The sequence below is a fragment of the Neomonachus schauinslandi genome, chromosome 6, assembly GCF_002201575.2.
Source record: "Neomonachus schauinslandi chromosome 6, ASM220157v2, whole genome shotgun sequence".
NCBI classification, from domain to species: Eukaryota; Metazoa; Chordata; class Mammalia; order Carnivora; family Phocidae; genus Neomonachus; species Neomonachus schauinslandi.
The window spans coordinates 138,495,742-138,520,038 of NC_058408.1; the positions used below are offsets into that span (position 1 = coordinate 138,495,742).

Consider the following 24,297-nt stretch of genomic DNA (forward strand, 5'->3'; position numbering starts at 1 on the left):
TTTACATATAGCAAAATTCACCCTTTTGGGTGTACAATTCTGTAAGGATTGATTGATCGGTTGATTGATTGATTGATTTAAAGTAGGTTCCACGGTGTACAGTTCTGTAAGGATTGATTGATTGATTGGTTGATTGATTGATTGATTTAAAGTAGGCTCCACACCCAACGTGGGGCTTGAGCTCACAACCCTGAGACTAGGAGTCACATGCTGTACCGACTGAGCCAGCCAGGTGCCCCCAGTTCTGTAAGTTTTGACAAATGTCTACAGTCAGGTAATCACCGCCACAGTTAAGATGCAGAACATTTCGCCACTCCCCAAATTTCCATGTGCCCCTTTGTAGTCAACCCTCCCCCTCCCCTGTCTCCTAGAAGCCTCTGATTTGCGTTTTTTGTCCCTATAGTTTCACCTTTTCCAGAATATCTTACAAATCTAATCAAACGTTATGTAACGTTTTGATTCTGACTCTTCTTTCACTTCGCACAGTGCATTTGCGCTTCACCAATGCTGTTGCGATAGATTATTCCTTTTTTATTGCTGAGTACTATTCCGCTGTGTGGATGAATCCTAGTTTATCCATCCCCCAGTTAAAGAACATTTCGGATGTCTGGCTATTTGAATAAAGTCAGTATAAATATTTATGTACAAGTTTTTATGTGAACCAAGGTTTTTGGTTTTACTTGGACAAATACCTAGCGGTGGGGTTCAGGGTCATATGACAGTGGCATGTTTAACTTTATAAGAAACTGTCGAACTATTTTCCAAAGTGGTTGCAGCATTTTGCATCCTTGCCAGCAGCATGTGAGGATCCTAGTTGCTCTGCATCCTCACCAGTGCTTGGTACGTGGGAATTCTCACCGAGTCTGGAGTCCAGTCCTTTATCACGTAGGTGATTTGCAAGTATTTTTTTCCCAACTGAGGCTTGTTATTTCATTCTCTTTAAGATACCTTTTGAAAAGCAGTTCTTAATTTTGATTAAGACCAGTTTATTACTTTTTAACATTTTATGGATCATGCTTTTGGTGTTGTCTCTAAGAACTTTTTGCCTAAGTCATGATCATGAAAATTTTCTCCTAGAAATTGTATACGTTTAGGGTCTACATTTAGGTCTTTGGTCTCTTTTAATTTCTTTTTTATCTTGTGAACTTTTCATCTGCTTTGGGGCCCAAATCTAATCTACGGTTTACTCATCTGCGTTGCTGTCCAGCCTTTCAGCTTGTTGAAGGCAGGGATGGTGTCTCCTCTGGGTCGGCAGGAGCGTGATCCTGAGAGGGAGCGCTCCTTCAGCTGTTTGCCCCGCCCCTCACGTGACCCACCCTAGTCCTGCCCCTGATTGGTTTCACGTTCATATTTTCCACAACCCAAGCATTACGTTTCTCCCTTTAGATACTGAATAGTTACTGAAATTTTAAAATGAGATATTAACATGGCTTTAGGGTTGCTTTTCCATTGAGAATTAAGGGAAATTAGCACAACTAGTAAAATCATTTCTAGTCACTCAACAAGTCCTGACTGTGGCCAGCCACTTGACCACCTCCCGGTGGCCCAGACCTCCAGGAAGTTATTTCATCCTATGTGACCTTCCTTTAACAGTGTTTATCACTTTACCCAGAAACCAGGGATACAGTGTTGTACGACCAACCAAAGTGCTCTGATGGGAGATTTTTAAAACCTGAAATACATTCAGGTAGAAAGTAACAATGGTTATGGAAATAATGTGTGAGCCCAACAGTGGAAGGTTAAGGGCCAAGCTCCCAGGGCCACTTCTCACTCGTTCCCCTCTCTTGTCCCACTCATTGTACTTTTCCCCCCGAATGTGAGTTTTCATGTAACATCTGCTTTCAGGCTACACAGGGAGGAGGGAAGGAAGCTTCTCCATTCAAGGATCCCAGATTGAAATTTACTCTCAGAGTTCTAGAGTCCAAAAGTCCCAAATCAAGGTGTGGGTAGGGCCGTGCACCCACTAAAAAGGATTCCTTCCTCTTCCAGCTTCTGGTGGCTCCTGGCGTTCCTGGGGCTTGTGGCCAATTAAGTAGGATCTCTGCCCCTGTCCTCACATGGGCTTCTTTGCATGTATCTCTGTCGTCGTCGTTATCTTCTTTTTAAAAATTTATTTATTTGAGAGTGAGAGAGTGAGCATGAGCAGGGGGGAGGGGCAGAGGGAGATGGAGAAGCAGACTCCTCATGACTTAGGCAAAAAGTTCTTAGAGACGACAACCTCCCAGGAACCTGGGGTCATGACCTGAGCTGAAGGCAGATGCTTAACCAACTGAGCAACCCAGGTGCCCCTCTGTGTCTTCTTTTTGGTCTCTTGTAAGGACCCTCATCATTAGATTTAGGGCCCACCCGAAACTAGAATGATCTCGTCTCCAGATCCTTGCCTTCATTATATCTGCAAAGACCCTTATTCCAAATAAAGGCATATTCTGAGGTTCTGCGTGGACATATCCTTTGGGGGTTCACTATTTCAACCCACTATCAATGCTTTCATACATTGGGGTTCAAAAATAAAAACAACTAGGGGGTTGCCTGTCTGGCTCAGTTGGTAGAGCATGCAACTCTTGATCTCAGGGTCCTGAGTTCAAGCCCCACATTGGGTGTAGAGATTACTTAAAGTAAATAAATAAAAACAACTGCTTTCACGTAAAAGAAGCATTTGTCATCACGAGTCCTGGCTTCCTGGTTCTTACTCCCGCTCCAGCCAGTTACCTAATTTCCTTGGAGGGACTGTCTCAGTAGAACACTTAAGACTGGAGTTCTTTTCACTTATCCTGCTAGCTAGCACACAATAGGCCGAATAAATAGCACACTGGGGAAAAAAAAGTAAGTCATCTGATAACAAAAACAGGATTTCTAGGCCATTTTTTCAACATTTAGAGGTTTCTTACAGTTGTGGGCAGAGAAAGGGAAAGTAGATGCCAGTGGATTGTGAGCCTGACTAGTTCTCTCTCATCTCAGGCTTCTCTCTTTCAATGGAGACAATCTCCTTAATCTTCTTGAAAATGAGGCAACATTTGAGCGGATTCTGATTTCATCTGCTCAGAGACCTGGGCTCCAGGGGTGCTGAAGGACGGTGCTGGTGACTCTGTAGGAGGCCACTGGGGACCCTGGGCCTCTCTGCAAGGGCAGACTTCCAGGCCTTGTCTGACTGCTGGTTCCATGAATTAGGGTGACAAGGAGTGACCAGGCCTGGTGATAGATGCTTGGGTTAGTCACAGACCAGCTCTGCTCTTGACCTGAGACTAGGCCATACAGGGCAGGTGTAGGGCAGAATCCCAAACTTGGTGTATCATCAGAATCCCATGGAGATTTCCCAGTTTTGTTTAAAGATACAGCTTCTCAGCTCCCACCCTAGAACTACCGAATGAGAATCTCCTTATGGACTGAAACATGAACTTTGTAGTTAGACTTGGGCCCAACCTTCTTGGCTGCTCCCACAGGGAGCTGAGGGAGCCTGGACCAAATCAGGCAACCTCTAATTTGCGTCACCACGGTTACCCCTCACCCATATTGCTGGAAGGGATCATTGGTAATGTGTACAGAAGTGCACATTTGGTGGAAGCCATTTGATTAATGATGAATAAATATTAGCAATTTATGGTGAATTGTCTGAAACACCTTGTTTTTATGTGAAGGACAGAGGTAATGGTTCTATTCAAACAAAAACAAAAAAACCCCCCAGGAGAATCCAGCTGATTTTTGTTCCTATCTGATGGGAAGTGATCGCCAAGAACATTTTCTAGCTTTCATTACGAGAGGTGTATTCCAACACAAAAGCAGGAATGAAAGGACCTACTTTTTCTGTGCCAACCATGTGTCCAGTTTAGAACAAAGTGTTGATATTGATGGCCAGGTCCCACCTTGCCGAGAGAGGCTGGTATTATTTGTCTCTGCAAAGATGGTCCTTTTGGCAAATCGTTAGAAAACCACGCGCTAACGTGGAGGCCCTGGAGAGCTCTGACAGCCTTCGGGGGGAATGTGGCTTTTGGATGGGAAGGGTTAGAAGCAGAAGAAGTGAAATAATCTACACCAAGTACTTAGCCCAGTGCCTGGTGTTCCAGAGGTCCTCACCAAATGTCTGCAGCTGCCACTGTCCACCCTCTCCTTATCATCTGGACTCCTGTACCTTGAGTCAGATTCCCAAACTCTGTGTCTGGAAGCCGCCCGAGGCTCTGCCCTGCCTCCAGGCCCTTTGGGATATTCTGGGAAGTCCCGCCACTAAAACATGCTAAGGGCAAAGCAGCAACTGCTTCTGCTTTGGAGAGGTTTTTCCCAAGCCAACTTTTCTTTTTATCTGAGGGGAAGGGCTGAGTTAAGACACACAGCCGCAGGGGGACAGCACAAATAAATATGGAAAAACCTCTCTAGGGGCGGCCATTGTACTTAGTACAATGGCAATGGAGGGGCCCAGAGAGCATTTTTATCCAGTTGAGATTAGAAAGTAAACTAATTATGGACATATTATCCCCTCCTCCAGAGCCCTGACTCGCTACAGCCCACCCCTGAGGGCTATAGGAGTGGAAGGGGGAAGACTAAACTTTTGTCAGAGTCCTGGCCTACTGCAGGGGGGGGGGGGGCGGGGGGGGGGGGGAGGGGAGGAAATTTAGGGTGTGGAGGCAGGTTCTCAAGCGTGGAGTTGGGATTCCCAGAAGTTTTGGGCACTAGTCCTCTGACCTCCCTGGGCTTTCTCCAGCGCCAAGTCCCCACCCTTCCCAGGGCTTTCTGGCCAACAATGAGCGAGTCCAACAGGGCAGGGCTGGCTACAGACCCAGGCAGGGCTGGCCTTGCAGAGAGGAGGAACCCCCTTCCCTCGATGGGCAGGAGGGGCTGAGTAGGACTGGTGGCTTTCTGGAGCCGAGGAAATGTGCCCAAATACTGTAAGGACTGGCAGCTCAGCCTTTGCTGCCTTGGTTGTTTTGAAGTAATACAGTCAGAAAGATCTTTCTGGAAGCAAAGCCATCTTTCATGAAAAAGAGTCTCAGTTCTTCCGCAGGTGCTGTTTCTAAAGCATTCCTCACGTAGCTTAGGGAAATCCTCCTGACCCAGGAAGCACTGGGGCCCGACAGCTTCGAAAACCCTTGGGAGGAGCTGAGCCCCGAGCTGACACCTTGGGATGCTTCTATTTTGAGCAGCCTGCCACCCTGGCTGGCCACAGTGCCCGTGGGGGCAACCGAGCCCTTCTCTGCATGACACTTGCCTACATGCTGAACTTGAAACTGGGGAGTTGGGGGCTGCTGGTGGAGGGGTAATGTAAAGAGCTGTAAGGAATAAACCACATGATACACCTAGCTCAGGGCTGGGCACATATAGCTCATTACATGGCAGCGACTTTTTTTTTTAATAAAAGATTATGCTTGACTATTCATCTTGTATGATGCCAGGCCCTGTTCTACAGGAAGCTCACAATAACCCTTTGAGGTCGCTATTATTACTCCTCTTTTATAGAAATGAAAATTAAGGCTTAGAGAAGTTAAGCAAATCGTTAGTCATTACCCAGCTAATTATTGGTGGACCTGGAACCCCAAGCCCAGCCAGTTTGACCCCATAGCCAGCACTCAGCTGCTGTGTGATACTTTCTGATATTACTATTCACTGGCCCATCTTCAGAGGATTTCAATCCTAGAGTATTATTGGACAAAGAGCGGGCTGTTATTAAAGCATATTAAATAAGTTGTGGGCTTGGTTTCATGCTGCAGAAGACTGGGGGAGAAAAAGCCCAGAACAAAAACTAAAATTCTTGAATGGTGAAACTATTTAGAGTAGTACCAAGAAACCCTCATTGTCCCATACCACTTATCAATGTAATGCTTTCCTGTGTCTGAGCACTCCACCTTGCTTCCTTCAGCCTAAGCACCCCAGAATGTAGTCAGAACTCAGATAGTCACTCCTCATTTACTGATGAGGAGACTGAGGCTCAGAGAATATGGGGTTCTTCAAGTCTGAGTGGCTGATTACTCTTCATAAAGATCACTGATGTTTCTTGAGCAATTACTATGTCCTGGGTACCGTGCGGTGCTCAATATGAATTAAAATGTAGCAACAGTCCTTTGAAGGGTCTTAGTATTTTGTTCGTTTTGCAGTAGAACAAGTTGAGGCCTAGGGAGGTGAAATAACTGGCCTAAGACCCAGAGCTAGTGAGTACCCCCCAAGCTTGCTCATAATAGCACCTTGGCAGCAGTGATGGGGCTCACCGCCTAGTGAAGGGCACTGGCCAGTCTCACATGGAGAACCTCCTCTCTGCAGCGCACCCCAGGAGACTGGGAATGTGGGAGAGGCAGTCCTTGCCTTCGGAAGGTCATGGAGACACAGAGAACAGGATGGGATTTCAAGTTAGGCCTCAGTAATCCCAGTTTTACAGCTTACTGGTTGATGATCAGGCATATTTCATAGGCGCTGAGCTTTGGTTTCTTCACCTGTATAGCAGAGCTACAGTGACCTGTCTTGGAGGGCTGCCCTGAGAAATACGGTTCACATAAAGCCTGGCACTCAGTAGAGACCGCACCACAGTTCACCGTTCTGCAAAGCTAGCAGGCCTAGGCAACGTTTGAAAAGTGTCACACGTGATGTTCAACCATAGGCATGCAAAGAATTTCCTGGGGCAGGTTGGGCTGGGCTCATCAAGGCAGGCTCTTAGAGAGGGTGTGAACTCAGGCTTGTCTTTGATTCAGGACAAACGGAGCCCATGGGAAATTCACATGGGTAACTCCCAAGAGCTATGGATGACTGCTTTCAAATAGTGTTGCCATTACCTCCTGTCCCTGGGGCCAGATCCTCCCGCTCTCCAGCTCCTTGAAGAATTGGACATTGTACGGGAGAAATGCCATGCCAAAGCTGCAGAGGTGGGAGAGGGCATGGTATGTTCAGGAAACTCGCAGTGGTTTGGAAGAGCTGGAGGGCAAGATTCAAAGGTGGGGCATTGTGGGAGGGACAGCAGTGGACGAGGCGAGGGCCACGGGCTGTGAACTTGGCTATGTGCGAGGGCTAACCACTGGAGTGACACAGGGGGTCAGCTTTCAATGAAATGGCGATCATAGTGGCAAAAGCCACAGAGAGCTCAAGAGAGGGCTGAAAGTAAACGCCGACTGTGGTCATCAGAGCCCAGAGTGGTGATGCCGGCGCAGGTGGGGACAAAAGTGAATAGAACACAGGCCTCTAGCTGGGCCTCCTGACCTGTTTTCTACACTAGTAAACTAAGGTGCCAACTGTCTGGAGCACAATCTCAGTTTCTGGCTTTGTGATGAGGGTCCACATGAATGCTAGTGTGACTGGCCCCTGGACAGGTGTTATGGATTGCATGTTTGTGTCCCCTGGCCCCCCAAATTTATCTGTTGAAATCCTAATCCCCAGTGGGATGGCATTAGGAGGCAAGGACTTTGGTAATTAGATCATGAGGGTGGAGCCCTCATGATGGGATTAGCATCCTTAGAAGAAGAGACCGAAGAGCTTGCTGCCTCTCTCTCTCTGCCACGTGAGGACACAACCAGAAGACAGCTATCTACAAACCTAAGCACATTCTCCCCACACACCAGATCTGCCATCACCTTGACCTTGGACTGCCCAGCCTCCAGGACTGTAAGAAATGAATGTTTGCCGTTCCAGCCACCCAGTCCATGGAAGTCTGTTAATAGCAGCCTGAATTGACTAAGACAACAGGCTTGACAGACACGCAGTAGAATGGCTATGGTCTCGAGTCTAAATACATGCTTATATTTTCCAGCAGGCCCAAAATTGTGGCAATGAGAATAACGTGTAAATCAAAATCTAGAAGACTTTCTCACTTAAAGTCTGATAACGCAGGGGAGGTCAAAACTCTGAAAGACGTATTTCTACCACAGTACTGCAGTTTCTTAGTAAGTGGCCTGCACTCATGGTGGTTCAGAAGCTCTTGTCCTCAAACTTCAACTCCCCCTTCTTGTCAAGATGATGAGACTGTCACTGCTCTGAGTCACAAAACCACACACCAGGTAGATCAGCACAGCCCAGCAGCTCTTTTTAAATATTTTCCCTTTAGGGCCGCCTGGGTAGATCAGTGGGTTGGGCATCCGACAGTTGATTTCGGCTCAGGTCATGATCTCAGAGCTGTGAGCCGGGAGTCTGCTTGAGATTCACTCTCCCTCCCCCCTCCCCACACCTGCTCACACACTCTCCCTCTAAAAAATGCATATTTTCACTTTAGTCAACTTGGTCAATTTGGTCTGGATTACTGGACAAACAGTCCTGGAATATACCATTGCAATTTGTTGTATTTCCCCTTCTCAACAGCCTTCCTGTGTGCTAAAAATGCATTCCTAAGGCTCTGGTTTGATTCTGGTTTTGTGTTGGTCATCGAAAGTCGGACCGGTACTTCTTGAAATGGGACAGACCTTTAAAACGTGCAGGGGAGCGAGCAAGGAAACACGACGCGGAGGCGTTTGTCAATAGAATAAAGCACACACTTTATTCACTGAGTGGTGAGTGTACAGCAGCAACGCAGAGGACAGGGCGGGGAGCGGCGGGTGCTGCCTGCAACAGGAGCACGGAGCAGGTCGGGACCGTCAGGCACGGCAACGCGGGGCCAGCGGCCGCCCCTGCCTCTGCACACTAGTCCGTGGTCTGTGGGGTGCAGACCGACACCCACTCACTTTCACGGGGGACAGGACACATCTTGTACACAGCGGTTCTTCCAAATACTCACACTCATATGTCTGAAAGGGGAGGGAAGGAAGAACTGACTGGACGTCTTCTGACGCTTGCAAGAAAATTCCATTAAACTGAACTTAAAATGAAAGGACTCCAAGAGATTTGGATTGTCAGCAACTCACAGATGCCACACACATTTATTACTGGACGGGTCTGTACACAGAACCCAAAAGGAACATCAAGATTGTGGACAACTGTTTTCTCTTCCATGGCGTAAGGAAAGACAGGCATATACAATCATTAAGTGGCTCACCACCTTGCTGAATGGTAGTGGGTACAGTATTGTCTTCCGCTACCTTTGGTGAATGGGCTCCGAAAGTGACTCGTGGGATCTTCACTCTTGAGAGAGACACTTTTGGGAAGAATTTTATTTCATGATAACAATTGCCAGTCCATTACACCAACCATCAGAAAATGTTGCATTTGTTTAATTTTGCTGTGTTTACATATACTGTTTAGAAATTTCTTTCAGCTGAAACGGATCACTTCCCCCTTTCCTTTGGAGTCTGCCATAAATCACTCACCCAAATAAAAACACAAAAGTCCATATGCAGAGCATATCAATCACCATCTCCTCATGGCTTCCTGAGCAGCAAATGGAAAGAGTGATTTTGTCTTTTTTTTTTAAACCAAAGTAAAAGTTTCTTTCATTATATATTTGCCTAATTTCCTTAATGTACATTATCACTATAAGGTGGTGTCACAGCAAATCTCAAGCCTGAAATAATCTCTTTTTCTGAAGAGAACATTCTTCAAAAGGGAATACTAATGAGTGAGTTGTAGGGTTTACTCACAAACACTTGGTTTGTCAAAAGAAAATAATTTTAAAGATCAAGTCAGGTCAAGGCTGGCCTAGGAAGTGTAGATTAAACAGTGACCAGTAATATAGAAGAGGTGATTTGTAAAAACTGAGCTTGCCTCAGACGACATGGGGGCAGGGGGTGTTACATAGAGTTCACTTCCTTCCACCATCTTTCCTGACAGTCAGAGAGAGGGCTCGCCTGCCCCTTCAATGCACAGAACACGAACACCAAGCTTTTTGAAAGAATTTTTAGAAAGACCTACCTAGTCAAAAGTGGTTAATTCCATTTTTTTTTTAACTTGCAAAAGCATATATATTGTATATAATCATCTGAGAAGCAATTCTTTAGAAAAAGGTGTTTGCTTTAAAGCGTAAAGAAATTAGGGGAAAGTTTTATAAACATTTCCAGCAAGACTTCTCGAAGTAGAGTTGACGGCCATCACCGGATTGAGAGGATGAGAGTGGCAGAGGGAATGTGCACCGTATGACCCATTAACCCTGGCTTTTCTGTTGGAGGTTTCAGAGAACAGGCAGTTTATCTTTAGTTACCAAAGAAGTCACATTAAGGACATTTCATAACTAACGCAAACCGAAATATAGATGCATGCTTGGCCCTCCAAGTTCTCAAATGCTCTTTAGGTCTCATCTTAAACCACACGGGAAGAATAAATGGTATCCTGGCTCTTCTGGAAGAAACTTTAAAGGAAGCACTGACTTTCACGTTGTCAGAGGCCTCTTTCGCTTCGTGCAGGTGTTGTGTGTTTAAAGAATCACAAATAAGCCCAGTGCTCAAAAATATAGCCCTTGGGGTATGGACCAGGAAAGTTTGCCATGTGTAGAAGTCCTCCCCTAGAGTGAATAATCCTGTGCCTTGGACTGCATTAACAACTGGAATTTTTATGTGCAGGGCAGAGTGGGGTTCAAGCAGAGAACCCCGATCTCCTGCACAGTGGCCTGGACATTTTGAGGACAAGCATGCTGAGTCCAGTTTAAAGAAAAAAAAATGGATAGGCCATTGTAGCCATATATTAGATTTGGCAGTTGGGAGAACCAGGTTGCCCCATGGCCCACCCCTCCAGCTGGAGCCTTCTGCTGGGAGTGGAGCCGGGGAACCCAGTCCACATTATGGTTTCCCACGACCCCTCCCCAGAGCATAGCACCGTGCTGCTTCCAACAGGAGGCTACTGACATTTTCTGGTAATGCATTTTTTTTTTTTTTTTTTTTTTTGCACGGTATAGTTTTAAACAAGCTAATAAACTTGATATGGAAAGAAGCTTCCCATCCCCCACCCCCAAGTTGGATGCAGAACTGAATTCAAAAGAGATGAGAAAAGTAGAGTTTCGCCGGTGGGAGCAGGTTTTGGGTTCAGATCGTTAACTATCATTGCAATTTTTCTCACACTGACATTTGCTCGGCATGTGCCTGGATCATAACTCATTAACCAACGACAACACTGAGGGTCCTTTATGATCCCCGTAATGAACAAATTCTCTCCACCAGCCTAGCACTGGGACCCATCTGGCCATCCTCGTTGTTGATGACTGGGAATGCACCATGGTCCCCACTCCTCATACTTTGCCAGAGCAAAGCAAGGACTAGGATACGCAGGCATTATACTGAGGCTGCCGCTGCCAGAGAGATCAGAGCGAAGACGGAACAGCAGAAATACTGAATTAAAGCAAGAGGCCACTGAAGGCACCGAACTGCAAGCTGCAATCTGGGGGCTTCAGCCCGAGGAGGAGCTGGTCGTCTCACGTCTGCTCCATCAGGATCATTTGCCAAATATGTTAGTAATAATCCTGTGCCTTGGACTGCATTAACAACTGGAATTTTTATGTGCTAATAGCTTTCGTTAGATGTGAACACACATCCACACACACACATCCACGCGTGCACACGTGCGTGCACACATGCATGCTCGTATTTGTGAGAACGGTCCTCAAACATTCAGTGTGCAGCACTGGAAGGACAGGCCATTTCCAAGCCCTTTGGGAAGAGCACAGGAGAGGCATAAAGCCCTCAGAGAGCCCATCATATCAGCCGGGTGACAGAGTGGGTCCCAAGTTAGAGATCTGCAGCAGAGGCTCCAAAATGATTTTTACTTGCTTTTTACCATGGAGATTGGCTACTAACTGATTCGAGTATTTGGTGGCAGCAGGAAGAATTTCTGAGCTTTAATTAGAAGCGGCATATGAAGAGAATTCAAACGATTTCCCTTTGGCTTTAAAACAGAGTTTAAATTCCTAGGCAGAGCCCCCAAAGCATGAGAATAAATGTGAAAACCACCCATGTGTGGAGCTGGATGGAGATACCCTCCCTTGTCCACCTCACCGCTCATTGGAGTCACGGCCAGAGGCGTCCGGGAATCACGATGGGGTCTCACATGCAAGTTTCGGTGAAATCCTAGGCTCCCCTTCCAATCTGGTGTTGCTGAATTTTCGGACTCCGGTGTGACACTCCGATGTCCATGTACAGCCTGATCTGACGTCTGGGCTCTTCACTGTGCTGCTGACCTGAGAACCTGAATCACGGGGGATGCCGGCTCCTGACACGGACACCCTTCCCCAGAGGATGCCGCCGGGTGTGGTGTAGCCTCAACCCTGACCTCTGAGTCACGCGCACGTGTGCAAACGTCCCTCAGAAGCTGCAGCACAGCGGGACAAACATTCAAGCAGAGGTGAAATATAAAAGAACATGCGGACTCCCCAAACTACGCTGGGTGCGTTCACTTACACACACTTACACACACACACCGTGAAGTCAACAGAGCTAGGCAAGAAGGAAAGCTGAAAAGGCCAAATTAAATCAATCTGAGGCAATATACCCTGGAGTTGCAGAGATTTCCAAGAGCAAAGCGTGCCTTTCCTTAGGCTACTACTGAAAAGACCTCAAAAAAAAAAAAACCAAAAAAACCCAAAATACATGTGGGCTCGATCAGATTCAGAGGACACTGGATGAGAAGCAGAGGATGCAGGGTAGAAGAACTTGCATTGGCGGGACACAGAATTTTTCTTTTTCTTTCTCTCTTTCTTTCCTTTCCTTTCCTCCCTCCCTTCCTTTTTTTTTTTTTTGCCAAGAGTGCTGTGGCCCTGGGACAAAAATCATCTAAAAGCACACAAATGGAGATCATTTCTCCCTTTCCTTTCTTTGCAGTGGGGGCCTGCAGTGGTGGGGAGGCAGAATGAAGCGTACAATTTACCGCAGAAAAAGGATTAAGGGAGATACTCCTTTGATTCCTTTTCCCTCTCTCTCTCTTTTTTTTTTTAAGTAATAGCTAAGTAATTTGCCAACCAGGTCCTAGCAAAGAGTAGAGAAAAAGGAGCTTGTTAAAAATGACCTTGGCTGCTATTCAGCCCACTCACTCAGAGCTGCTCAGTTCCCTGACTCTGACTTCTATCCTGCTGGGGCCCAGGCCGGGCTTCATGGGGCCAGTGAGGACAGGGGTGTGCAAAGTGGCGCGACCACATGGATATGTCCCTCAGGCTCTTCCTTCTTAGCCACGGTGCTACATAATAAATATATTCCTACTTTGGAATGATTACAACTGCTTTTTTCCATGCGGCATCCTAAGGGCACTTGCTGGCTCCTACCCATACAGTCAGCACTCTGGTTAGACAATAAAGGAAATGAAAGAAGTAGCTCCTGTTGTGTACATAAGGTGATGTCAAAAGGTCACATGTGAACACTACTGTCGAGTGTGGGGAACACAGAAATTTCAACCCCGTTACTTCTTGGCAAGTGTTGCCAGTGGTTGGCCCAATATTTGGCTTATGGGTGTTTTAATCAGGTTTCCCGTTTTGTTGTTGCTGAGGGACAGTAGTTTGCAAATTCTCCAATCAAGTTTGGGCCTTAACACAACATCCTATGTGTCGCCGCCACATCAGTCTTTTTCCTAACTGCTGTCTACACAGCGGGGTGTGTGGGGGGCGGGCTTAGAAGAGTTTCGCTTTCTTCTTCATGTCATTGCGTCTCCAAAGAGGTAACTTGTCAAATTCCTGTATGGACATTCCAAAGATTTCCCGAAACACTTCTGGGGCTAAGTGGCGCTGTGGGTGGGAGAAAGAATAGTAGTCAGTCCTGATGGCCACGTGGATGGCCTTGAGACTTGTTCTTGAGTCTACAAGCGATCATTTTGAAGAGCAAGGCAGAATGATGGCAGAGGAGTTTACCTCTGAGGCTGGTTAGCAGGCACTGGACCAACTGGCTCCTTACCTGCTTGGCCCAGGTGAGGCACCCTCCCCAGCAGACAAAAGAGCTGGCAGGGTATTAATGATCACTGTCATATGCTCTATGGTGATAGGACATAGGAAGGTGAGTCGTTATGCTGGAGGCAACTCCACTTCAGGTCCTTGGGATGTTGAGAAGATGCAGGGAAAATGGACCATAGCACTAAGAAAGCCAGACAGAGCTTCCAGAGTGGAATCTGGGGAGCCCTGGGGCTTCCTCCTGGCTCAGCAGCAGCAGTTCTGCTGGACACCTGGTCTACCAGGAGAATGGATTCCATCTGTCGTCCCTCCTAAAAAGTTCCCTTAGGATAGCAGAGCCTTTATTCTCTGTGCCAGACTGACTTCACATACAAAGGTACTGCCTTTTGTCAGGGAAAAGTAATGATTCTTTATAAGACTGGCAGCCAGAGTTTTTCTTAATTAAAATCACTCAAGTGGAAAAGTATGATCAGCCTTGTGTGTCTAAGGAGGTCTTGGGCATGTACACCCAGATAACCCTTCAGCAAGCAATGCGGAAAGAGCCAAGAGGGAAACTTGTCCAGGGCAAACCTCGTTACTGAGCACGTCCTTCCCTCTCTCAACAAGCTCAACCCAGGTGCTGGGATATCTGAAGAGGGATGGGATTGCATTCTACAACACCAGCCATAATTACGGCAACATCAGGCTTCCGCAGAAGATGACTAAATCATACTGTGTCTCCTGGCTCATCTTCTGGGTTTCACCACACATTTAGGCTGATCTCGTAAGTGTGTATTATTTGGGTTTTCAATCCCGAGTTATCTTAGTTCTACCTACCGTGAGAGGTTGATTCTTTTCTTTTCTTTTTTTTTTGCCTTCATTGAAACATTTCTTAGGGGAAAGGTGGGGGAAATGCACAGGTATCTGCGGTTGGGGACTGGTCAGTTAGTTTACCTCCAGCCTGGTTCTGTCCACATCTCTTAGGATTTTGTTGCGCCCTCTGTTGGTCACCATCAGCATTTCATATGGAAATATCTGAGAAGCAAAGAGAAACACCTCTTCTAGAACACTGCTGTCCATTTTATCAACAAGCAGAATCTCCCTAAAATCTAGTACTCCCAAGACAGAGCTTCTAAGACATTATAATTACGGTATCTGAGTGATGGGTGTTCCTCATATATCCCGTGGACAGGGACCAGTTCTTGCATGTTTTCTCAACTCATCATGTCTTAAGTAGCCCTGTGGCTTTGTTGAGTGAAAGAATACAAACTTATTATGTCTTGGGGGTAAAGGTAAAAATTAGAAGTGAAATTATAGGAACACAGTTTATATGGCGAGGGTACCTCTGCAGGGTTCAACAACCTTGTTCCACGACTGGCTCATGATTTCACGGAACCAGGCTGACCCAGAAGCAGTGTTCTGGTGGAGGACATTGAAGTAAGCCCCAGTTATGGTCACTAGGGAGTACAGCCTTGGACACCTCTGGAGTTTCAGGATGGTCTGGAGCTTGGGTAACCAACCATCCCAGTTTGCCCAGGACTGAGGAGGTTCCGGAATGCTAGACTTCCAGTGCTAACACTGGGAAAGTCCTGGGCAAATGGGATGTCTTGGTCACTCTATCTCGAGTGGTTGGCAGCTGCCCCACTTAGCACTGGGCATGCCTCGTGGTGCTCATGGCAGGGGCCAAGTGAGTACTAAGCTCATAGGGAGGTGTGCTGGTCCTTCACTACGAACACACAGTACCACACCCTGTGAGGACTTAAACCTGTTGACTCAGTGTGACAAAACCAGTGAATGTCCAGGTACTTTGTGACACAGCTTGTCTAATGTATCAGCCTGGAAGCAAGTAGGCCTCAACACTGAAAATGGTGGGAAGAGAGAAAACCAAATCTTTTCAGGATTATGCCCGGTTTGCTGTCCCCATGTGAGAGCAGAGAATGGCTACACTTGCCTTTGGTTCCAACATGTTGGGCATGGACACCCCTCGATCCATTCTCGTCCCAGACATGTGGCCATCTGGGAGAGTCTGCAAAAGAAAAGCTGATTTAAGGAGGAACACATGACAGCACCTGGAGCTGTGGGGACAACTCCGTGGCCTCCCAAAACTCCCTGTTTGGGTCTCAAATCCTCACTGTTTTGTAGATGTGTCATCTTTTTTTATTTATTTATTTTATTTTTTATTTTTTTTTAAAGATTTTATTTATTTATTTGAGAGACAGAGAATGAGAGAGAACACACATGAGAGGGGATAGGGTCAGAGGGCAAAGCAGACTCCCCGCCGAGCAGGGAGCCCGATGCGGGACTCGATCCCGGGACTCCAGGATCATGACCTGAGCCGAAGGCAGTCGCTTAACCGACTGAGCCACCCAGGCGCCCCAGATGTGTCATCTTTTTTTAAAGATTTTATTTATTTATTTGAGAGACAGAGAATGAGAGAGAGCACATGAGAGGGGGGAGGGTCAGAGGGAGAAGCAGACTCCCCGCCGAGCAGGGAGCCCGATGCGGGACTCGATCCCGGGACTCCAGGATCATGACCTGAGCCGAAGGCAGTCGCTTAACCGACTGAGCCACCCAGGCGCCCCAGATGGGTCATCTTTTTTTAAAGATTTTATTTATTTATTTGAGAGAGAATGAGAGAGAGCACATGAGAGGGGGGAGGGTCAGAGGGAGAAGCAGACTCCCCGCCGAGCAGGGAGCCCGATGCGGGACTCGATCCCGGGACTCCAGGATCATGACCTGAGCCGAAGGCAGTCGCTTAGCCAACTGAGCCACCCAGGCGCCCTAGATGTGTCATCTTAATCACCATACATTTTTCAAAATGAGATCCTTGCTGCATAAAAGCAGGAATACTGGGAATACTGTTCATCATCAAGTTGGGGACAGATCCTGGCTTACTAACTATTGACTAATTCCTAATTTAGGATCCATGCATGAAAGCATACGGTCTATGAAAAAAGTGCCACGTCCGTGATTGTGTTATTTCACTCTTCGTTTTCTTTGCCTTTTTTCCCCTTTTCTCATTCTCCACCATCATTTTATAAGGTTTAGGGTCCAGGAAAAAGGGAATGGTACCACAGCAGCTCTTTCCTATTGGCCAAGACAGTGGGACCACAGGAAGGAGGGGAGGACCAAAGGTACCAAGCGGTTATGACTAAGAGGCAAAACTGTATTTGAGCAGGCCCTTGATGCTGGTCTACTTCCGCCCCAGAGAGGACTGTCCGAGGCCAGAGCAAGAGCCTCCCCGACACCTAGCCTGGTTCATGCCACATCCCCAAGGCCTACAGAGCCAGCTTGATGTTGGCACCAGGCATGCCTGATCCTCATGGCTCCTCCTATCTATGGACTAATGAACCAGACAGATCAACCCAAATAAGGATCTTCTCAACAGAAACCCTTCCGTGGAGCCGCAACCCGTGTCTGCATTGGACAATGGTTGTTTTACTGGTGTGGCCAACTTGAGAGACACGGTGTTCCATACCTGGTAGTCTAGAAAGGAAAGAAAAAGAAAATATCAGAAGGGAAAGCTCATAGAAAAACATGGACATATTAATATACCATATCCTATTGCAATTCCCCAGACATTCTCCAACGCACCACGTTCCTCTCTCTGCGGGGGTCTCTGTACACACTACCTCCCTGCCCCCCTGAAGCCAGGAAAGGCCTGCTCCAGTTGCTGTGATCAGTTAAAATACTCCTTCCTCACGAAAGCTCTCCCCGACACTCGGAAGGTATTTCTGCCTTCTCTGATTCCACCATGCATTGTTGGAAGCTTCTCTCCCCTCACCCCAACCCGTCCCTGTCTCTCACTCAGTCATGTGCATTTTTGACAGCCTGGCTACGTCTTGCTTAGAGCACACTGTAACACCAGGTATCTCTCTCACTGAGTGCTCAGCACGTGGCAGGAGCGATGAATTCATTCTTACACACCCTGCTTCTCATGGTCTCATTTCAGTAGAGATGCTTTGCGATTTTTTACAATTTATTAAGTTCAATTAATTAACATATTAGTTTCAGAAACAGAAGTCAGTGATTCATTAGTCTTACATAACACCCAGGGCTCATTATATCCCGTGCCCTCCTTAATGTCCATCACCCATTTACCCCATCCCCCCACTGCCCTCCCCTCCAGCAACCCTCAGTTTGTTTCCTATGATTAAGAATCTCTTAGGGTTTGTCTCCCTCTCTGATTTCATCTTATTTTTTCCTCCCTTCCCCTATGATTCTGTTTTGTTTCTTAAGTTCCACATATCAGTGAGATCATGATAAGTGTCTTTCTCTGACTGACTTATTTCGCTTAGCATAATACCCTCTAGTTCCATCCATATTGTTGCAAATGGCAAGATTTCATTTTTTTTGATGGCCGGGTACTATTTCATTGTATATATTACACATTTTCTTTATCCATTCATCTGTCAATGGACATCTGGGCTCTTTCCACAGTCTGGCTATTGTGGACATTGCTGCTATAAATGTTGTGGTGCAGGTGCCCTTTAGGATCACTACATTTGTATCTTTGGGGTAAATACCTAGTAGTGCAATTGCTGGGTAATAGGGTAGCTCTATTTTCAACTTTTGAGGAACCTCCATACTGTTTTCCAGAGTGGCTGCACCAGCTTGCATTCCCACCAACAGTGTAAGAGGGTTCCCCTTTCTCCACAACCTCACCAACATCTGTTATTTCCTGACTTGTTAAATTTTAGCCATTCAGACTGGTGTGAGGTGGTATCTCATTGTGGTTTTGATTTGGATTTCCCTGATGCTGAGTGATGTTGAACATTTTTTCATGTGTCTGTTGGCCATTTGTATGTCTTCTTTGAAGAAATGTCTGTTGTGTCTTCTGCTTATTTCTTCATTGGATTATTTGTTCTCTGGGTGTTGAGTTTGATAAGTTCTTTATAGATTTTGGATACTAGCCCTTTATCTGATATGTCATTTGCAAATATCTTCTTCCATTCTGTCAGTTATCTTCTGGTTTTGTTGACTGTTTCCTTTGCTGTGCAAAAGCCTTTTATCTTGATAAAAGTCCCAATAGTTCGTTTTTGCCTTTGTTTCCCTTGCCTCATGAGATGTGTCTAACAGGAAGGTGCTGTGGCTGAGGTCACAGAGGTTGCTGACTGTGTTCTCCTCTAGGATTGTGATGGATTCCTGTCTCACATTTAGGTCTTTCATCCATTTTGAGTCTATTTTTGTGTGTGGTGTAAGGAAATGGTCCAGTTTCATTCTTCTGCATGTGGCTGTCCAATTTTCCCAACACTATTTGTTGAAGAGACTTTTTCCATTGGATATTCTTTCCTGCTTTGTTGAAGATTAGTTGACCATAGTTCTTAGAGTTGAGGATCCATTTCTGGATTGTCTGTTCTGTTCCATTGATCTATGTGTCTGTTTTTGTGCCAGTACATACTGTCTTGATGATTACAGTTTTGTAATAGAGCTTGAAGTCTGGAATTATGATGCCACCAGTTTTGATTTTCTTTTTCAACATTCCTTTGGCTATTCAGGGTCTTTTCTGGTTCCACACAAATTTTAGGATTATTTGTTCCAGCTCTGTGAAAAAAGTTGATGGTATTTGATGGGGATTGCATTGAATGTATAGATTGCTCTAGGTAGCACAGACATCTTAACAATATTTGTTCTTCCAATCCATGAGTATGGAATGTTTTTCCGTTTGTGTCTTCCTCAGTATCTTTCATGAGTGTTCTATAGTTTTCTGAGTATGGATCCTTTGTCTCTTTGGTTAGGTTTATTCCTAGGTATCTTACGGTTTTTGGTGCAATTGTAAATGGGATCGACTCCCTTAATTTCTCTTTCTTCTGTCTCATTGTTAGTGTATAGAAATGAAACTGATTTCTGTGCACTGATTTTATATCCTGAGACTTTGCTGAATTCCTGTATGAGTTCTAGCAATTTGGGGGTGGAGTCTTTGGGTTTTCCACATACAATGTCATGTCATCTGCAAAGAGTGAGAGTTTCACTTCTCTGCTGACGTGGATGCCTTTTATTTATTTTTGTTATTGTTGTCTGATTGCTGAGGCTAGGACTTCTAGTACTATGTTGAACAACAGTGGTGAGAGTGGACATCCCTGCCGTGTTCCTGACCTTAGGGGAAAAGCTCTCAGTTTTTCCCCATTGGGAATGATACTCACTGTGGGTTTTTTAATTGATGGCTTTTATGATATTGAGGTATATTTCCTTTAACCCTACACTGTGAAGAGTTCTAATCAAGAAAGGGGATGCTATACTTTGTCAAATGCTTTTTCTGCATCTATTGAGAAGATCATATGGTTTTTGTCATTTCTTTTATTAATGTAATGTATCACACTAATTGATTTGTGGATGTTGAACCACCCTTGCACCCCAGGAATAAATCCCACTGGGTCATTGTGAATAATCCTATTGGCTAGTTGGATCCTATTGGCTAGTATCTTGGTGATAATTTTTGCATCCATGTTCATTAGGAATATTGGTCTATAATCTTCCTTTTTTGGCAGGATCTTTGTCTGGTTTGGGGATCAAGGTGATGCTGGCCTCACAGAAGGAGTTTGGAAGTTTTCCCTTCCTTTCTATTTTTTCCAAACAGCTTCAGAAGAATAGGTATTAATTCTTCTTTAAATGTTTGGTAGAATTCTCCTGGGAAGCCATCTGGTCCTGGACTCTTGTTTGTTGGGAGATTTTTGATTACTGCTTCAATTTCCTTGCTGGTTCCAGGTCTGTTCAGGTCTTCTATTTCTTCCTGGTTCAGTTTTGGTAGTTTATACATCTCTAAGAATGCACCCATTTCTTCTAGATTGCCTAATTTGTCGGCATGTAGTTGCTAATATGTTCTCATAATTGTTTGTATTTCTTCAGTGTTGGTTGTGATCTCTCCTCTTCCATTCATGATTTTATTTTTTGGGGTCCTTTCTCTTTTCTTTTTGATAAGTCTGGCCAGGGGTTTATCAATCTTATTAATTCTTTCGAAGAATCAGCTCCTAGTTTCGTTGATCTGTTCTACTGTTCTTTTAGTTTCTATTTCATTGAATTTTGCTCTAAATCTTTATTAATTCTCTTCTCCTGCTGGATTTAGGTTTTATTTGCTGTTCTTTCTCCAGCTCCTTTAGGTGTACGTTTAGGCTGTATATTTGAGCCCTTGAGAAAGGCTTGTATTCCTATATACTTCCCTCTAAGGACTGCCTTTGCTGCATCCCAAAGGTTTTGAACAGTTGTGTTTTCATTTTCATTTGATTCCATGAATTTTTTTAATTCTTTAATTTCCTGGTTGACCCATTCATTCTTTAGTAGGATGCCCTTTAACCTCCACGTATTTGAGTTCTTTCCAAATTTCATCTTGTGATTGAGTTCAAGTTTTCAAAGCATTGTGGTCTGAAAATATGCAGGGAATGATCCCAATCTTTTTTTTTTTTTTACTTTTTATTGTTATGTTAATCACCATACATTACATCATTAGTTTTTTTTTTTTTTTTTTAAAGATTTTATTTATTTATTTGACAGAGAGAATGAGAGATAGAGAGCATGAGAGGGAGGAAGGTCAGAGGGAGAAGCAGACTCCCTGCCGAGCAGGGAGCCCGATGCGGGACTCAATCCCGGGACTCCAGGATCGTGACCTGAGCCGAAGGCAGTCGCTTAACCAACTGAGCCACCCAGGCGCCCACATCATTAGTTTTTGATGTAGTGTTCCATGATTCATTGTTTGTGCATAACACCCAGTGCTCCATGCAGAATGTGCCCTCTTTAATACCCATCACCAGGCTAACCCATCCTCCCACCCCCCTCCCCTCTAGAACCCTCAGTTTGTTTTTCAGAGCCCATGAGACCACAGTCTCTCATGGTTTGTCTCCCCCTCTGATTCCACCCCCCTTCATTCTTTCCCTCTTACTATCTTCTTCTTTTTTTTTTTCTTAACATATATTGCATTATTTGTTTCAGAGGTACAGATCTGTGATTCAGCAGTCCTGCACAATTCACAGTGCTCACCATAGCACATACCCTCCCCAATGTCTATCACCCAGCCACCCCATCCCTCCCAGCCCACCCCACCCCCTACTCCAGTAACCCTCAGTTTATTTCCTGAGATTAAGGATTCCTCATATCAGTGAGGTCATATGATACACATCTTTCTCTGACTGACTTATTTCACTCAGCATAACACCCTCCAGTTCGATCCCAATCTTTTGGTACCAGCTAAGACCTCACTTGTGACCCAGTATGTGATCTATTCTGGAGAACGTTCCATGTGCACTCAAAAACAGTGTGTATTCTGTTGCTTTAGGATGGAATGCTCTGAATATATCTGTGAAATCCATCTGGTCCAGTGTGTCATTCAAAGCCCTTGTTTCCTTGTTGATCTTCTGCTTAGATGATCTGTCCATTGCAGTGAGTGGGGTGTTAAAATCCCCTATTATTATTGTATTATTATCAATGTGTTTCTTTAATTGTGTTATTAGTTGGTTTATATAATTGGCTGCTCCCATTTTAGGGGCATACATATTTACAACTGTTAGATCTTCTTATTGGATAGACTCTTTAGGATATAGTGTCCTTCCTCATCTTTTATTATAGTTTTTGGTTTAACATCTAATTTGTTTGATATAAGGATTACTACCCCAGCTTTCTTTTGATGTCCATTAGCATGATAAATGGTTTTCCACCCCCTCACTTTGAATCTGGAGGTGTCTTTGGGTTTAAAATGAGTCTTTTGCAGACAGCATATTGAAGGGTCTTGCTCTTTTTCCAGTCTGATACACTGTGTCTTTTGATTGGGGCATTTAGCCCTTTGATATTCAGTGTAACTATTAAAAGATATGAATTTAGTGCCATTGTATTATCTGTAAAGTCACTGTTTCTGTATATTGTCTCGTTAGTTTCTGGTCTATGTTACTTTTGGGCTCTCTCTTCACTTAAAGGATCCTCTTTAGTATTTCTTGCAGGGCTGGTTCAGTGATCACAGATTCTTTTAGTTTCTGTTTGTTCTGGAAGCTTTTTATCTCTCCTATTTTGAATGACAGCCTTGCTGGATAAAGTATTCTCGGCTGCATATTTTTCTCATTTAGCACCCCGAATATATCATGCCAGTCCTTTCTGGCCTGCCAGGTCTCTGAGGATAGGTCTTCTACCAGTCTAATGTTTCTACCCTTGTAGGTTATGGACCCACTGTCCCGAGCTGCTTTCAGGATTTTCTTCGTCTCTGAGATTTGCAAGTTTCACTATTGTATGTCAAGGTGTTAACCTATTTTTATTGATTTTGAGGGAGTTCTCTGTGCTTCCTGAACTTGAATGCCTGCTTCCTTCCCCAGATTAGGGAAGTTCTCTGCTATAATTTGCTCCAATATACATTCTGCCCCCCTCTCTCCTTCCTCTTCTAAGATCCCAATTTTCTAATATTGTTTCGCTTTATGGTATCACTTACCTCTCAAATTCTCCCCTCATGATCCAGTAGCTGTTTATCTCTTTTTTCTCAGCTTTTTTATTCTCCATCATTTTGTCTTCTATATCACTAATTCTCTCTTCTGCCTCATTTATCCTAGCTGTTAGAACCTCCATTTTTTATTGCATATCATTGATAGCCTTTTTGATTTCAACTTGATTAGATTTTAGTTCTTTTATTTCTCCAGAAAGGGATTCTCTAGTGTCTTCTATGCTTTTTTCAAGCCCAGCTAGTATCTTTATAATCATTATTCTGAACTCTAGTTCTGACATCTTACTTATATCCATACTGATTAGGTCACTGGTGGTCAGTGTTGCCTCTTGTTCTCTTCTCTGAGGTAAGTTTTTCCGTCTTGTCATTCTTGCAGAAAGTGGTCACTTTTCTATTTGTAGAGTTGCAGATATTTTCTTAGCTATCAGGTTGAGTTCGCAGGTGTTCAGAGTGATTTGATAGCTATCTAGCTGAATTCCTGGGACCCAACAAAACTAAGGTCTCCTACTCCTGCACCATCTTGGACTATCTCCTGCTTTGCGATTTTAATGCATGCTCCACTAGCTCACAGAGGCTAGCTGTGATCTGGCTTTCGGATGTCAGACAGCATGAACCCAGCCAATGTAGATGTGACTGCACAGTCTCATCTCAATCTCAGCCAGTCAGTCCGCAGCCCAGGCACACGGGCCTTACCTCGCACTCCCCCACTGACATCCCTGTAGCTGTTGTACTGAGCAAAGTCTGTAGAAACAGGCTGAAATGAGAAAGAACACATCATTAGACAATCTATTCCAGAGTGATGGTTTTGGAGACATGTGAAAAGGAAGCAAGGATTTACAAAATCCTCAGAATTTCTTCCCAAGCTGAATTCCTGGACCTTCATTATTTGTCTTCTACTATTGTGAAACCTCTTTGTCTTTAGCAGTGCACCCAATGACAGCAGGCGCTGGGTAAGCAAGTTATCTTTTGCCAATAAATAAAAATACATTTTTCCATGCAGCTAGCCATGCAATTGCATTTGTTCTACGGTTTTTGGGGAGGGTGACAGCCATAAATGTTCCCGCTCTTTTTACAGCAGAGATGAGGGCTCAAGTCATTACTTGTAGCTTGAGTGTGGAAATGTTTGCCACACAATTAATTAATGTAGCCTTCCCACAAGCTGATACAGGCTATTCTTTCATCTAAAGTCAATTTCTCTTTCTCTCAATAGAAATATTTT

At 44.9% G+C, this 24,297-nt stretch overlaps 1 protein-coding gene across 3 annotated transcripts in view; it reads right to left on the reverse strand.

The window, feature by feature from the left end:
• Positions 1 to 9,029: 9,029 nt before the first annotated feature.
• The window catches only part of ABLIM1 (actin binding LIM protein 1), a 219,815-nt gene continuing 204,547 nt past the window's right edge, over positions 9,030 to 24,297 (reverse strand). For all 3 annotated transcript variants that reach the window (XM_044916163.1, XM_021700173.2, XM_021700172.2), the window contains 5 exons: positions 23,772 to 23,832; positions 17,145 to 17,152; positions 15,618 to 15,692; positions 14,621 to 14,701; positions 9,030 to 13,528 (listed from right to left, as the gene is read on the reverse strand). In XM_044916163.1, coding sequence (XP_044772098.1) covers positions 13,415 to 13,528; positions 14,621 to 14,701; positions 15,618 to 15,692; positions 17,145 to 17,152; positions 23,772 to 23,832 — 339 coding nt within the window. In that variant the 3' untranslated portion in view covers positions 9,030 to 13,414. The remainder of the gene's footprint in view (positions 13,529 to 14,620; positions 14,702 to 15,617; positions 15,693 to 17,144; positions 17,153 to 23,771; positions 23,833 to 24,297) is intronic.